General features: G+C 47.4%; 1 protein-coding gene across 6 annotated transcripts in view; it reads right to left on the reverse strand.

The window, feature by feature from the left end:
- Window positions 1-15,936, reverse strand: part of RPS6KA2 (ribosomal protein S6 kinase A2) — a 350,533-nt gene that overhangs the window by 53,280 nt on the left and 281,317 nt on the right. For all 6 annotated transcript variants that reach the window (XM_041742331.1, XM_041742333.1, XM_041742335.1 and 3 more), the window contains 4 exons: window positions 15,157-15,194; window positions 12,520-12,662; window positions 6,173-6,243; window positions 2,750-2,838 (listed from right to left, as the gene is read on the reverse strand). In XM_041742331.1, coding sequence (XP_041598265.1) covers window positions 2,750-2,838; window positions 6,173-6,243; window positions 12,520-12,662; window positions 15,157-15,194 — 341 coding nt within the window. The remainder of the gene's footprint in view (window positions 1-2,749; window positions 2,839-6,172; window positions 6,244-12,519; window positions 12,663-15,156; window positions 15,195-15,936) is intronic.

A 15,936-nucleotide genomic window follows, 5' to 3' on the forward strand; every position in this document is an offset into this window, starting at 1 on the left:
TCTGAGGCAGGTGCTCTGTGGGTTAAGACCTGCCAAGCTGCACTACAGGCTGGCCTTGGACAGGGAGGGATTATTTCTGGGCCACTTCCACAGAGACAGAGACATTAACGAAAGGTTATCAATTAATTCATGATGAGGAGAGTCAGATCAGAAATAGAAAAACAGTTATGGTCTTTGTGACTCTTAGAGATAAATTCAAGGGAGTGACGTTGAACACACTGAGCCGAGGGACATGTTTACTGCTTGGTTCCAGGTCTTAAAATGCACTGTAAGAGTTAAGAAGTCTGTGCACCTTGTCCCCAGAAAGCACAGTGACCAAGGAGACGGTCTGCTATCTTGGGGAGGCCCCCAGGCCAGGTGACAGCGGATTGACAAAATCACAAGACAATTCCAGGATGGGGGTCAGACGTGGAGCCCTTTACTCCCTGTCTGTGTTCCTGGGGTCGAGTGCTCCCACTGTCCCTGTGACCCTCCCCATCGCAGGACAGGTGACATGAGGGCCTTGCCTGTGGGAGCCCCGGGATGAATATGGGGAAGCCACCGATTCGAGGAGGCTCTCCGGAGCTGGTATTTGTGTGTGGAGGTGCACATGGTGCACACAGCGCACAGGGCCAGGGAACGTGCAAGCAGCGTTCCTAACACAGGGGTATGGCGCAGGCATCTATAGGAGCAGTGCCTCTCTGATGGAGCCAGGACAACGAGGGCTCATCAAGATTCCTGGCTGGTGTCTTTGGGGCCCATCTGGGACTTTACTGTGGTGCCCAGTGACAACAAGGTAGAGGGAATTCTGTGAGGCCCTCAAGGTTCCTCAAGACTGAGAGTCAGACCTATACACCCCACCCCAGCCCCTGCATGTCAGCATGGTGTAAACCTGGCTCTGGAGCCTGGCATGCACCCCCTCCCAGACCTCCAGGCTCTCTGCCATCCCCACTGGCACCTGCCGGCTCAGCAGCCCAGTGACCAGAGCTGCTGTCCTGAGAGGGCCTTTGGCAGAGTGAGGAGTGCCTGCCCTTAGCGTCTGACCTCTGGGGCTCTGTTAGGGGCGCCCCTTAAGATGTGTGCAATTATCATGCTGGCGGGTCTTTAATCAAAGTCATTTGATGATGGTCATTTTGGCAGTCACCATCTGGGGCCTGTGCCAGGTGGGTGTCAGGGGCTGGGTTCATGTGGGGCTCCCCATACTTGCTTGCAGACACCTACTGTGTTTTAAAATGGGTACAGGTCCCCCCACGGGATGCGTTTAGACTCTGCAGCAACTCATCTATGCAACTAGATAGATCCTGGGCATCTTTCCAGCCAGCGTTGACAGAGCAGTGGGTCTAGTAGGGGTGAGCGGTGGGGGGGAACTGTTCCCAGGGGCAACTCTAGACATAGCTCGGCTTGCTATGGCTTGGGGAGGGAGGCATCTAGGGAGAAGGCAGGGTTGCTGCCAAATATCCTATGGCACGAGACAGTCTTCTGCAAGAAAGAATTACCCAGCCGAGATGTCCCCTGTGCCCTGGTGGAGACACCTGGTGACAGCTTGTCCCATTTATTTATTTCTATTTCTTAAAAGATTTATTTATTTATTTATTTATTTGAGAGAACGTGTATGAGACAGAGTGAGCATGAATGGGCGATTGGGTGGGGAGGGGCAGAGGAAGAAGCAAACTGTCTGCTGAGCAGGGAGCCCGACCTTGGGGCTCCATCCCAGGACCCCGGGATCATGACCTGATCCAAAAGCAGATGCTTCAATGACTAAGCCAACCAGGTGCCCCCCCCCCATTTATCCCCATCTAAATGGCTGCCCTTAGGCCTGGTATGGATGTGCCATAATTTACCTAATGGTGTCCTTACTGATCGACATTTACCTTATTTCCAGGTCTTCGCAAAAAAAAGAGAGATTATCAATAAGCATTTTTTATACATGTAACTTATGCACTGGATAGCCTTCTGGAAGTAAAATTTCTTGGTAGAGAGTTGTATACAGTTTAAAGTGTTGATGGGTTTTGCCAAAGTGCTAAAATGTTGCACCATCTGCTCTCTGGAGGACGGCAGGGAATAGGAGGGCCCACCTATTCCACTCTGCTCTCTAGTGTTTGCTGCCATGTGGGCAGAAAGACGGAGCCTTATCTCATTGCCCTCCAGCTCCGCACGCAGCTGGCACCATGTGGGGCACCTGCTCCCGCCCTGAGGGATCTACCTCGTCAGTGGTCTCGCGTCACTACACTGGGCACGCACACCAGCGCCCGTGACAATGAGGAATGAAAACCCACGCATGGACAAGGGCGATTCAGCAGCTGTGTGACCTGGAGAAAGTCTATACAACACTTCATTTGTGGGAGAAGCACCACTGAAAAGCATCTAAGGGAAACCTTTTGTAAAGAATTATTCTGAAAATGGGTTAGTACTTAGTTAACATTCATGTAAATCTTGATTTTAAAACAGGTTGACATTTATTAACTAAAGAGGGATTAAATAAGAAGCAGCTTTCAGCTGTTTTGTCCTTAGTTTGTGGGGTTCTAAAAGGCAAGTAAAATGAGTAGAAAAAAGTGTTACCATTTTGTGTAAAAATAGTGACTTTCAGAAAATAGCTTAAAATATCTGCCAGGGACTGTGTTTTGGGGATCCATATATCTGGGACATGGGAAGTATTTGCACCCCTGGCAAGACCTTTGCTTTCAGTGAACTTGGACAAATGTGTAGCCAGACAAAAGCATAGCAGGGTGGGGAAGCAGCGCCTGCAGTCCCTGGGGTGTCGGGCTCTTACCAAGTCGGTTGCACGGGTTCCGTTTGAAGAGGGCTCTCAGCAGACTCTGGGCTTCCATGCTGAGGAACTGCGGCATGCCCAGCTTGGCTCTGAAAAGCACAGTTGTAGTGTGAAATGACAAGGATAACCAGAGTTTTCTCTGGCACTTGGGGATCCTGCTTGGTCAGCATCGACAGACAGATCGAATCAATGTGACCCAGGGCAGCAGCACTCAAGCTTTTTGGTCTTAGGGCTCTTTGGCACTTTAGAAATTATTTAGGCCATCAAAGAGCTTCTGTTTATGTGGGTTATATGGCAGACATTTTTATAATAGCTTTTTAACAATTTGCTTAAAAAATAATACAAGCATTAAAAATAAATAATAAAAATCCCATTAATAGAAGTAACATTTTTAATGCAACTGAACTCTGTTTTCTAAAATAACAACCAAAGCTTTGGCTTGAAGAGTGCTACTGTTTACATTTTGGGAATCTCTTCTGGGTTAGATGAAAGCCAGCCAGATGTCTTTTTTTTTTTTTTTTTTAAGACTGATTTATTTATCAGAGAGAGAGAGAGAGAGAGAGAGAGAGAGAGAACACGCAGGGGTTGGGGAGAGGGAGAGAGAAACTTCAGCATACTCTGCTGAATGTGGAGCCCAATGTGGGACTTGATCCCAGGGCCCTGAGATCATGACCTGAGTTGAAACCAAGAGTCCATCACTCAACTGATGGAGCCACCGGGCGCCCCGATAGCCAGATACTCTTACTCACCTCTGTGTTCAATCTGTTGCAATACTATGAAGAAAATCTGGGACTTCACAGAACTAGAACACATAAGCCTAAATTTGTGTGGAACCACAAAAGACCTCAAATTGCCAAAGCAATCTTGAAAAAGAACAAAGCTGGAGGCATCACAATTCCAGATTTCAAGTTATATTACAAAGTGGTAGTGATCAAGATAGTCTGGTACTGTCACAAAAACAGACACATAGATCAATGGAACAGAATAGAAAACCCACAAATAAACCCCCAATTATATGGTCAATTAATCTTCAACAAAGCAGGAAAGAGTATCCAATGGGAAAAAGACAGTCTCTGCAACAAATGGTGTTGGGAAAACTGGGCAGCCACATGCAGAAGATTGAGGCTGGATCATTTTTTTATACCATATGCAAAAATAAACTCAGAATGGATGAAAGACCTAAATGTGAGACCTGAAACCATCAAAACCCTTGAAGAGAGCATCTATATCAGCCCCAGCAACATTTTTCTAGATACATCTGCTCAGGCAAGGAAAATAAAAGCAAAAGTAAACTATTGAGACTTCATCAGAATAAAAGTCTTCTGCACAGTGAAGGAAAAAACCAACAAAACTGAAAGGCAACCTACTGAATTGGAGAAGATATCTGTGACTGACTATCTGATAAAGGGTTAGTATCTAAAATATATAAAGAACAGATACAAAGCACCATGCCCCAAACAAATAACCCAATGAAAAAAATGGGCAGAAGACATGAACAGACATGTCTCCAAAGAAGACACCAAGATGTGGACAGACACATAAAAAGATGCTCAACAGCACTCATCATCAAGGAAAGAAACCAAAACTATAATGAGATGTCACCTCACACTTGTCAGAAAGACTAAACCCCAAAACATAAGAAACAACAAGTGTTGGCAAGGATGTGGAGGATGTGGAGAAAGGGGAACCCTCTTACACTGTTGGTGGGAATGCAAACTGGTGTAGCCACCTTAGTAAACAGTATGGAGTCCTCAGAAAGTTAAAAATAGAGCTACCCTATGATCCAGCAATGATACTAACAGGTATTTGCCCAAAGAATACAAAAACAGTCATTCAAAGGGATATATGCACCCCAATGTTTATAGCAGCAATGTCCACAACAGACAAACTATGGAAGGGGCCCAAGTGTTCATTGACTGATAAATGGCTGACAAAGATGTAGTGTATACATATATGTACATATATAGTGGAATATTATTTAGCCATAAAAAGAATGAAATCTTGCCATTTGCAAAGGCTTGAATGGAGCTAGAGAGTATTATGCTGAGTGAGATAAGTCAATCAGAGAAAGACAAATCCTATATGATCTCACTCATATGTAGAATTTAAGAAATGAAACAAATGAGCAAAGAAAAAACAGAGAGAGAGACAAACCAAGAAACGGACTCTTTAGAGAACAAACTGATGTTGCCAGAGGGGAGGTAGGTAGGGAGATGGGGGAAATAAGCAAAGGGGATTAAAGAGGACACTTATCATGATGAAAAAAAAAATCCAGTAATCTAACTTCTTCAAATAACTGCAAAAAAAAAAAAATCTAGTAAAGGAGGAGCTTCCAAGCCCCCAGGAAGGTCTTAGGTCTCCAGGGGTCCTCAGATCATGCTTTAGGATCCATGGGGCAACAGTTTGGTGCTGCTCCTTCAGAAATGTTCAGTCACTCCTGGAGCAAGTAAAGATCTTGTTCCCCCTTAAAATTAAGAGAAAGAGGGGTAACCAAGGCAAAAATAACAGACTGTAGCCATAGATATGTCACCCACAATGAAGGCAATCTGATACCAGAAGACACTGAGCAAATCCTATGAGGTTTCCTCCACTAATTCCTCTCTTTCATTTATACAATGGTGTAATTTACAAAAACCTAAGCTTTTTAGGAGACTTTCACTTTTATAAAAGTGACCTGTCCATCTGCAGCATTTGAGAGAGCTGATTGTGAGGACCAGCAGCTTTATGGCTTGTCCTTCAGGTGCAGGAATTCCATGCCCTCGTCCAGCAGGGGACCTCAATTTGGAGCTGGGATCCACTTGTTCCACAGCCACTTCCCCATTCCCAGCAATGCTCCTGTTTTCTCCTGCCAGATGTCTCCCTTCTGACATCGTGCTTAGATGGAGCCTGCTCACATTTAAGGGCTTATAGCAAGACGCTAGGTGTAGACTTATTTCTAGGATCCTAAGAGCAAAATCCATTTGCATGGTAAATGATTCTTCGTGACAACTGAACAGAAAATTTGTATTCGGTCACATGGGTAACTTTGATTCCTGCCAAGGTCAGGCAGAAGAGCATGGGTACCCACACGAACGGGGGTCAAGAGATAGAAAAAGAAAGGGAACTCCCACTCTAGTGTTCTCTCTGCAGTCCCTCAAATCTGTAGTTTGTGAAGGTCATCATCAATCATCACATTGAAAATCCCTGTCATTGGACAACATATGCAATTTTCACTGATGGAAAATGTTATCTGTGGTGCAAGACTTGTCAGGATCACCTGGCGATCCCATTCACTCTCCATTGTAATTAAAATGCCCAGAATGTTTATTATGGTTATTGCTCATGCCTACTTAATGATCTAGGTTTCCATGACTGAAGGTATTGATATCAGAAGGTGCTAACGAGTATTGGATGGATCTCCAAGGGTAGGTGTTTTGTACTCACTTGAGGATGAGGGCCATGGTCTCCTTCCTGTCCTTCCCCTGGAATGGCAAAGATCCCGTGAGCATCTCGAACTGCGGAATAACAAAGAACAGGGAGAGCAAGTGTTCAGACCTACTGGATCTAATAGCAGAGAGTCCCAGATGGGCAAAATGCAACCACAGTTCATTCATCCATTCAAAATCCTGATCCATCAAGCACAGGTGCTGGCCAACATGCTTTGCGTACATCAGTGAGCAGAATGGCCTCATGGAGCTCCAAGTTCACTGGGGAGGTGGACAGGCGATAAAGACAGGAAGTACTGAACTGCAGCAAGAGGTGCTGCATGTTGTGGACACACAAAGAGGGGCGTGAAGGGAATGACGGTTGGGCTGAACACCTTCTATGAGGTTATTTGAGGACCCCGTCCTTCTCTGGTGGGTGCTACGGAGGGGGCCAGGGCAAATGACTTCAGTCCATCTACAACATCTGGTAAAAACACTATGGCACCAATAACATCTCCAATACAGGCTGCCTCACACTGAAATAATATAAGTGGACCTTTGCCAGGATGGCCTCTGTGATAAAGACAGGATTGAGGGTCAGCCTTCCCCGAGCATGGATTTCTCTCATGCAAAAGCCCTGAGGACACAGGCTCTGGAGGCAGTGGCCTGAAATCCCAGGGTATTACCACAAAATCATGCACACCCAACCCCTTCTGAAGAAAGGTACTGGGGCAGCAGTGCCACCAAACCCTGTCCTTGAAAATAGGATACTGAATCTAGCTGACAGGGGCCACAGCATCGATCCCAGTCTGTGTCTTCATGTCATTTCAGATTACTGTTGAACCTTGAACGACACAGGTGTGAACACCATGGGTGTGAAATACCCACTTACATGTGGGTCTTTTTCCAATAAATATGGTACTATACTGTAAATGTATTTTCTCTTATGATTTTAATAACACTTTCTTTTCTCTAGCTTACTTTATTGTAAGAATACAGTTTGGAATACATATAATGTAAAAAATGCGGGTTAATCTACTGTTTATGACATCCTAAGGTTTCTGGTTGACACCAGGCTATTATTAGTTAATTTTGAGGGGAGTCAAAAGTTATATATGGATTTTTTGATGACCTTCAGGGGTCAGCGCTCCTTATCCCTGTGTTGGTCAAGGATCAACTGTCTAAGAAAACAGCCTTGGTGCAGGACTTTGTATGATCTTATAAAATTTGACTTAGTTTTGATTTTGACTCTACTGTCTCTATCCCTTTAAAATTTATCCTACAGTATTTTTCCTCTGCATTATGAAAATCTTGGGAAATACATCAAAGTAGAAAGACCAAAATAATGATCCATAATCCCATTATCCAAAGAAAGACACAATTAACATTTGTGATTTTCTTCTACTACATTCTTGAAGCTGTTTTTTTTTTTAAAACACAGATAATGGTTTTATATACTCACCATTCACAGAATAATATAAAAACTTCCCATGCTGATTATAAACTCTTCATAATATCACTTTATATATGGATTTACCAAAATATGTTTATTTGTTGTTGGACACTTAGAACATTTCCAATTTTCTGCTATTATAAGTAATATTGAAATGCACAAAAAAGCTTTCCTAAGAGTGGCTGTACCAGTTCACATTCCCACTAACAGTGCAAGAGGGTTCCCTTTTCTCCACATCCTCTCCAACATTTGTTGTTTCCTGTCTTGTCAATTTTCACCATTCTCACTGGTGTGAGGTGGTATCTCATTGTGGTTTTGATTTGTATTTCCCTGATGGCCAGTGATGCGGAGCATTTTCTCATGTGCTTGTTGGCCATGTCTACGTATTCTTTGGTGAAATTTCTGTTCATGTCTTTTGCTCATTTTATGATTGGATTGTTTGTTTCTTGGGTGTTGAGTTTAATAAGTTCTTTCTAGATCTTGGATACTAGCCCTTTATCTGATATGTAACTTGCAAACATCTTCTCCCATTCTGTAGGTTGTCTTTTAGTTTTGTTGACTTGTTTCTTTTGCTGTGCAGAAGCTTTTTATACTATACATTGGCAAATAGAACTCTAGTAAAAATATAAAATATACAAAAAAAAAAAAAGCTTTCCTAAGATTTGGAGTTATCCTTATGATGCACTCACTACCAGGAGTGAAATTACAAACTTAAAGAAATGAATGTAGTTAAGCCTTTATTAATATCCTTGGTTTGCTTTCTGAAAGTAAAAGTTTAAAAGGATTTTAAAAATTCCAGCCTGTCGAGGTGTTTGAAGGCTGCGCTACTACACTCGCATGGTAAGGGCTCACAGAACAGATCGCCTGTGATCAATTAAGACATGAGTCATAAACACCAGGAGTAAGAGAGTCCCTAACAGAATCTGAAAGTAGACAAACATAACTAAATTGAAAAGTAGAATGCTCTGAAATATGAGCTGTTTATCTGACAGAACAGGATGAAAGTTTATAATCATGGAAACTAAATTATCTCTTAAGATAGAATCATATTGGCAAAGACCGTTCTCTCCCTATTTTGGTTCTATCCTCTTTACCCTCTCTCCTTTCTTTCTTGAGTCCACTATGAATGAAATTCCATTTCAAGGAAAAACATTTTAGGCCATGTGAAAAAGAAAGCTATTAATCATTGCTATAAAGGTGGTGCCCATCCTAAAGTCTGTGCATCATGTAACTATTGATTATGGATCAACCAGCAACTGGCACACATTTGCTTAGTGATTACATCTTAGCTTTGACTACGACTCCCGGGATCCACGTCCTTTGTGTTTCTCTCCCTCCAGCCTGCTCTTCTTCCTTCTACATTGTCCTTCTCCATGCAACACAGTAGGAAGAACACAGTAGGAAGAGCTGAACCATTTATGAACACCCAACACTGGCGTACATGAGTGTTCAATAAATGCTGCTTGGTAATGAAGATGATGGTGGTGGTGGTGATGACGGTGAGGCTATGTATTTCCTCAACCCATACGTGTCTCTCCATTTTGTTTGGCTTCACTTCCCACCCCTCTAAGGGTTCCCTTTCTATCACCCGTGGACAAAGGAGATCATTTTAGTATTACTATTCTCAAAAAGAAATTTCTCAGTACTTAAGTATCTCATTAAATCAGGGCATTACTGGTGAGCTTTCCTGGGACATTATACATAGTAAGAGTTTTGGTCTGGTGTTGAACAATACTGAGACTGACCAAGGTTTCCAGGGAAAACTAATATAAGCCATGGTTTGCCTTGGGTTCTCATACTCTGGCAAATGGGCTGGGGGTACCCCAACCGATGCATTCAAAGTCAGTACCAAGGTAGGCTGTGTAAATGTACAGAGGGAACCCAAAGAGACTCAGGTTAGCTTCACTGGGAGCAGTTATGAAATTTCCAGAAAGATAAATATTTTGATGTGTCTAAAGCAGTGGCTCTCAACTGGGGCATCTTTGTCCCCTAGGGGATATCTCCTGATGTCTGGGACAGTTTTGATGGTCAGGAGAGATGGGAAGTGTTGGTGCCAGTGACGTCTACTGAGTAGAGGCCAGTGATGCTACTTTCCACCCTACAATGCACAGGACAACCTCCATCCAAAGAATTGTCCAGCCTCAAACCTCAACAGTGCTGGGGTTGAAAGCCCTGTCTGACGGGACATCTAATGAACCCAAAGAGAGTGGCCAGCCCTGGGGCACAGACACGACACCACCACTGAAGGAGCCTGAATGGTGCTGTGAGCAGTGGAACGAGAAGGTTCTCCATAAGGGAGACACTTCACAGCAGGGAACCTACGATTCAGGTTCATCTGGTTGATCAATATTCTTAAAGAAGAACTCAAGAGCAAGTTACATCTTAATCTGAAAAGAGACAAGCACAAATCCTACAATGAAATAGACTATATGACCTGGTAGCAGTACCTGGGGCCGGGCGCACAAGGCTGGGTTTTGCTCAGCAGGTGCATGTATGTTTGTGTGTAGGTGTGTCAAGGTGCACGGGGCATGGACCAGTCCACATCTCCCGGTGCACCACCCCTGCTCTGAGCATGTGAAGCTACGCTCATCTGCTTCCCTCAGCAGCCTCAGGGGGAAGGTGTGGGTCTCCCTGTCCTTTCCCAGGGTGGCGACTGAGCCCTGAGCTGGCTACATGTACTGCCACAGTGCCTGAGCAATTTACACAGACACCTGCGTATGAGCCCCCACACATGCTCAGTGCTGGTGAAGAACAGGAAAAGTATCTCCGATAGTCTCACATATGATACCGGAGCATTCAAAAAATGTTTACAAAGCCCTCAACTTCAACGTCCTCCTAGAGCCTGAGTTCCAGACAAGTGTGGAGATAGCGATCTACCGTTGCTATGGAGACCATCACTACTGAGACCATTCTATTCCAGCGACAAGTGCTTGACTTCAGACATGTGACTTTGCTCCAGGACAAGGATCTCCACCATCGGTGTGGGTGTCTTCATCCGAGCTCTCAGGGGGGCCCTCTTGCATCATCAGAGGACACAGGTGTAGTTCCTCGGTGGAGAAATGCCAGGGATGGGCAGTGGCCCCTCCAGTGTGCAGACCGTTCCTCCAGGTGCTCCATCCACGGACCTACACCCTCTTTAACAAAGCTAGTGGGGGGCACCTTGTAAACACAACATGCCCTCAACTGACCTCTTCCCGAGGCCAAGCTCAGACACGACACTCAATGCCACAGTAGACCTGAATTTCTATTGCAAATGGCAGTTTGGAACGCACTCCTGGGGTTGCCCGTGGAAGTGCCGAATGCAGGAGTCCTGACATCTGGCTGCAGGCTGGTTGCCACGTGAGGCCCAAGGGTTCGGTGGGCAGGACGAAATGGGAATGTGGTTTTGAGAACAATGGTGTGATCTCAAACCAATCACTTAAGATTCTGGAGCCTTATTTCCACACCTAATACCAGAAAGAATGGTATCTTTGCTGCATAATGTAAAGATTTTTTTGGTTCAGGTGAGTTACGAAGGTGCCTCATGAACGCTGAGAGCCAAGAGACTCACTCTATTATCACAGTGACAACCCCCCGCCCCCCCCCCCCGCCGGCTTCCTGCTGCTGAACAAAACAGAACTGGAACCAGCACCATGAGCTTCTCCAGCTGCTGTCAGACACTGAATGTGGAATCCTTTTGACTAAAGTGATCCCGCCGGTTCAGTAAGAAACGCCCAGCACCCGGGGCCCACGGCTCCTGGTGTGTCAGCGATGCCAGCCAGCGCTGGGACCAGGTCTCCTTTAGAAAAGTCAAGAACCATCCTCTGTGTGATATTCTCCAAACCCCAGAGCATTCCTATAGCTTTGGGACCAGGCAGCGCAGGGGACCCCAGGTGGTTAGAATGGGGAGCCCACAGGCATGTCGTCCCCAGGGGACACAGAGCTCGCTGAGCATGGGGGCCTGTCTGTGATGGGAGTCCATGCGGAAGGTCACGGTGGTGCTTAGGAAATGCCTCGTGCTGGGGAGACACCCCGAGGTGGGGATTCACACCATAAGATGACAGATTTATAACAGCAGCTTGTCAAAGTGCCAAGAAGACACAAGACAGAGCCAAGCTACGGTTCCCCAGGCAACGCCTCTGAACCCCGCCGCCGGACACAGCCCAGCGGTCCTGTAGCCAGGAAGCAAGGCACGTCGTGTGGTGTCAAGACAGGTGGCCTGGACGCATGGAAGCCACACAGGCTGAGTGACCCTCCACTGCATCAGAAGTCCAGTCTGGGCAGAGGGCACAGGGAGCATGGAGGGCCACGGGCACAGAGCCTGCTGGAAGGACGGGCGGAGTGACAGGGCAAGGAAGGAGAGGAAGGACCACATGTCCCCTCTGGGGACAGGCGGAGGGAGCCAACACCACTTCTATAACGACTACAGGATCCCCCGGGCTAGGCGGTGTCTGGGTATGGGCTCGGTCTGTGAACTCGCAAGCTAAGAAAATTCAAGTTTCTAGATGTAGATGTAAAAATGTCTCACTCCATGTATATTTTGGCTCATGTTAATTTTTGTGACTAAGTAGAAGGATTTTGTGTTTGACATAAGAAAATGTCTTTAATGTGAAAATCACCACATCCCTTAAACTCTTCATGCCCAGACCGTAGAAATGTTAAGTAGCAAGAGGGTTTGACGCTTAATACATGTGTGTCTTTATCTGAATCCCAGTTCTGTTTCCTGGCGGTGGGAATTTGGGATGGGCGGAGAAGTGGTAGGGTCAGGAATCTGGTGGCTTCCTTGTCCCCAGGGCACACAGGACACTGCCTGTATACACTGCAAGCACGGTTTTCCTTGGCCATTCCCGGACCTCTGAGCCTACGTGAGGATGGGCATGGGCGCTGGGGACCCGCGACAAGGGAGGCTGACGCGGACCGGGGAAGACCATTACCATGAGCACGCCGAAGGACCACCAGTCGGCGCTCTGCGTGTGTCCCCGCCGGTTCACCACCTCGGGGGCCATGTACTCTATCGTCCCGCAGAACGAGTACGCTCTCTTGTCATGGTCGATGGCCTCCTTACTCAGCCCGAAATCTGCAAGTGGGACAGCACACAGCACCGCCTCAGTCTGAGGCACCAGAACTGTTTCTATGCTGAGTCCTAACCTGCGAGCTTCTGCGTCACATATGTGCATTGTGCTCGGCTGGGCGTCACTTCTCCCACCCGCTCTGTCCTGGCCACAGAACCCGCCTTGGATGCAAGAGTCATCATGCCCCCGCACGGTCAGTTCCCCAAGTCAAGGCCTCCCAGGGATCTACAAAGCTTGGGGTGCCTGGTAACAGGATCAAGAAGCTGTGTTTCTTAGAGACTGACAAGGAGTCCCAGGAGTGTGCCCCTGTTGAAGGGGCACAGCAGGTGGACGGGCACTCCGGTGTGCAGGTCCGCGGGCCAGGATGCAGGAGCGTGTGGTGCTGCTCGGAGGAGATGGGACGTAAGTGGTAGCTCTGAAAGAAAGGGCTGGAAGGGAGTTAGAGGCAGAAGGCTACCGGGGAAGGAGATCCCTGTGGTGAGGCACGTCTGATAAAGGTTGTGGAGCATTTGCCGTGGGAATGCAGTGAGCGCTTCCCGTCTCCCTCCTCCAAGAAATCCTCAGCGTGTTCTATCTTTTTTCAAAGCCTGTGCGTTAATGCACTTAGTGGGTGAGGGATACAGGGGGCACATTGGCTCTAAGATGATGGCACCCTCAGTTTCAGCGTGTTTGGGAAGAAGGATGATATCCATCAGTTCCTTCCAGGGCCTCGGGAGGGTGGAGTAAGGTCGCATGCTGAGCGAGAACATTAAACACCCACGGGTGGGTTTGCTCACTCACAGCGTAGTGGTTTGCTTTGCACATTAGAGTGTGGGAGGGGGTTGTTTGTAAACTGTGCCTGGTCAAAATGGCAAATTATCACATATTATTACCTTGGGGTCATGAATAATAATAATAATAATAATGATTATTGAACCAGAGAAAGCTGAAATGCTGTAATAGAAAAATTTGACATTATAGCTCAAAATGCCTTCCAGCTACCAGGCACAAGTGTGACTTTTATATGATATATGCAATTCGTCGTTTGGCAGAGAAAACTTTGAAAGTATTAACAGAATCTTAAATCTCTACCACATGCTGCAAAACTCCGATGGCATGACATTTTAGGCTCCCTAGGACTCTATGCCAGGAGTGGGTGGCCTGAAGGTTCGATTAAATGGATAATCAGCTTCTGGTATATAAATTCATGAAACATTTCAAAACTCTAACTCTGAACATTAACAAGCACGTAAAACTATTTAGTCGATGTTTATTGCCGGTTACTACGTGCACTCCACCAAGTACTGGGGATCCGTGAAGACCAGGTAAACCCACCCTTGAGAAGACAGGGTGGGGGGGGATGCAGGCCAGCAACAGAGGGGCAGTGTGACCTCATGGGAGCCACAGAGCAGGGAAGAGAGGTCTCAGGAAGAAGTGGTGCCGAGGTAAGCTCTGAGGAAAGAGCAGGGGTCGACCAGGCCCCCTGAGCAGGGACATGCTTCCAGGGGAAGAGAGGAGAGCGTTAGTTCAGGAACAGCAAATCGGTGGACGTGCAGGAGTGGGCGTGTTTGCACAGGAGGCAGAACCAGGTCAGCAGGGCAGCTCACGGGAGGATGGCCCCCAGAGAGCACCGCAGCCAAAGCCCCAGAAGCTGTGAGCAGGTCACCTCCCAAGAAGTGGGGTCCTGCAGAGCTGCTGACGCCAAGGATCTTGACATGGGCTAGTGATCCTGGGTTATCCAGGTGGGCCCTGTGACACAAGGGCCCTTCTGTGGATTTGGGGGCAGGGTCACAGAGATTAGGAGGTGCTGTGCTGCTGGCTGTAAAGAGGGAGGATGAGGCCACAAGCTGAGGAATATGAGCAGCTCCTAGAAGATGGAGAAGGCAGTAAACAGGCTCCCTGGAGCTTCCAGAAAGGAATGTAGCCTCATTGACAACCTGACGGTAGCCCCTGAGGCCCATTCTGGACTTGTGGCCTCTGGAACAGGAAGATGAGAAGCTGTGTTATTGTAAGCCACCGACTGTATGGAGACCGTGGAGACCGTGACAGCAGCAAGAGGACATGACTACAACGGGTGTCATGGAACTAGGGAGTGTGTTTTCAGTGTCCCCTAATGTGGTGGCACTGGAGGGGTCTGAGGTTTTAGTAGGAAGGCAGGCTCACATGTGGATTCATACAGGGCAACTGAAGGTGGGAAGGAGGCTGTGGGGTCGGGACGTGCTACCCAGGAGAGCACCAGTATTGCCCTGAGGTGGGTCCTGTGCATCATCATCCTTGAACAAAACAGCCAGGGATGAGAGGTGCAGGGAAGGTGATGGAAGGTTCTGTGGTCAGGAGGGAGGAAAGGAAGGGGACCTGGAAAGTCTGAGTGCCCAGAGGACACACTCCTACATAGCTAATCCCTATGGAAGAAAACTTCAGCCAAAAGTGAGACCCATGTCAGCAGATGCTGGTGGGATGAGGGCTTTGATTCCGAGCTACTCCCCGCATTTACCAGGGACACTGCTGTCCTTTACAAACCTGTGATCTTGATGTGTCCCTCTTCGTCCAGCAGGATGCTGAAAGAGAGGGAAGAAAACATGCTTTACAAGAGCCCTGGTCAGCTGAGGGTCATGCTGATCTCAGGGGGGCACAGCAGGGCAGCCAGGGCAGCAGTCACCACACAGGTGTCACCTGCTACAGGCAGACGTGGGCTTTGGGATCACTGCTTCCCCAGTCAGCAGCTTCTCTGCTGAGCCACAGGTGGATTCCAATCCAGTGTTTGGGGTTAACCCAACAGAAGCAGGGGCCTACAGGTTTGAGACTTTCTGTAGCCTACAGGAAGGTTCAGGAAGCCTTCCAACCGTCCTGCATGAAGGACGTGATTGAGAGGGCTCAAGAATGCCTTGGTGTGTGGGGAATCTGGAGCCTCTTGAGTTTTTCCTGATCCAGGCAGGTCCTCAATGGCCAGAGGCACTATTTCTTCACATCACCCTTCTCTGAGTCCCACCCTGCCTCTCGGGACTGACCCAGCTCTGCTGGGGAAGCCTGTGATACCTTGGGCTCTGGCTTTGAGGAGGCTTGGGGCTCGGCAGGCTTCACCTTGCTGTAGGAGCTATCCCACTGGCTGCAAGCCCTCGTCCCACCAGTGTCTGACATCTAGAGTGTCAGTCTGGAGGGGGTGTCATCCTCACCCTTCCTAGCTCTCCTGTGGGAGGGTGTTCTTCATTGCAGGGCAGAGGGAGATCCTATAAGGGCAGAGGCTGGCCAACACTGGAGGAAGCCCCTCTTCCAGGCCTTGGGGACCCCAGGACTCCTAGT

Source organism: Vulpes lagopus, chromosome 2, assembly GCF_018345385.1.
Source record: "Vulpes lagopus strain Blue_001 chromosome 2, ASM1834538v1, whole genome shotgun sequence".
Lineage (NCBI taxonomy): Eukaryota > Metazoa > Chordata > Mammalia > Carnivora > Canidae > Vulpes > Vulpes lagopus.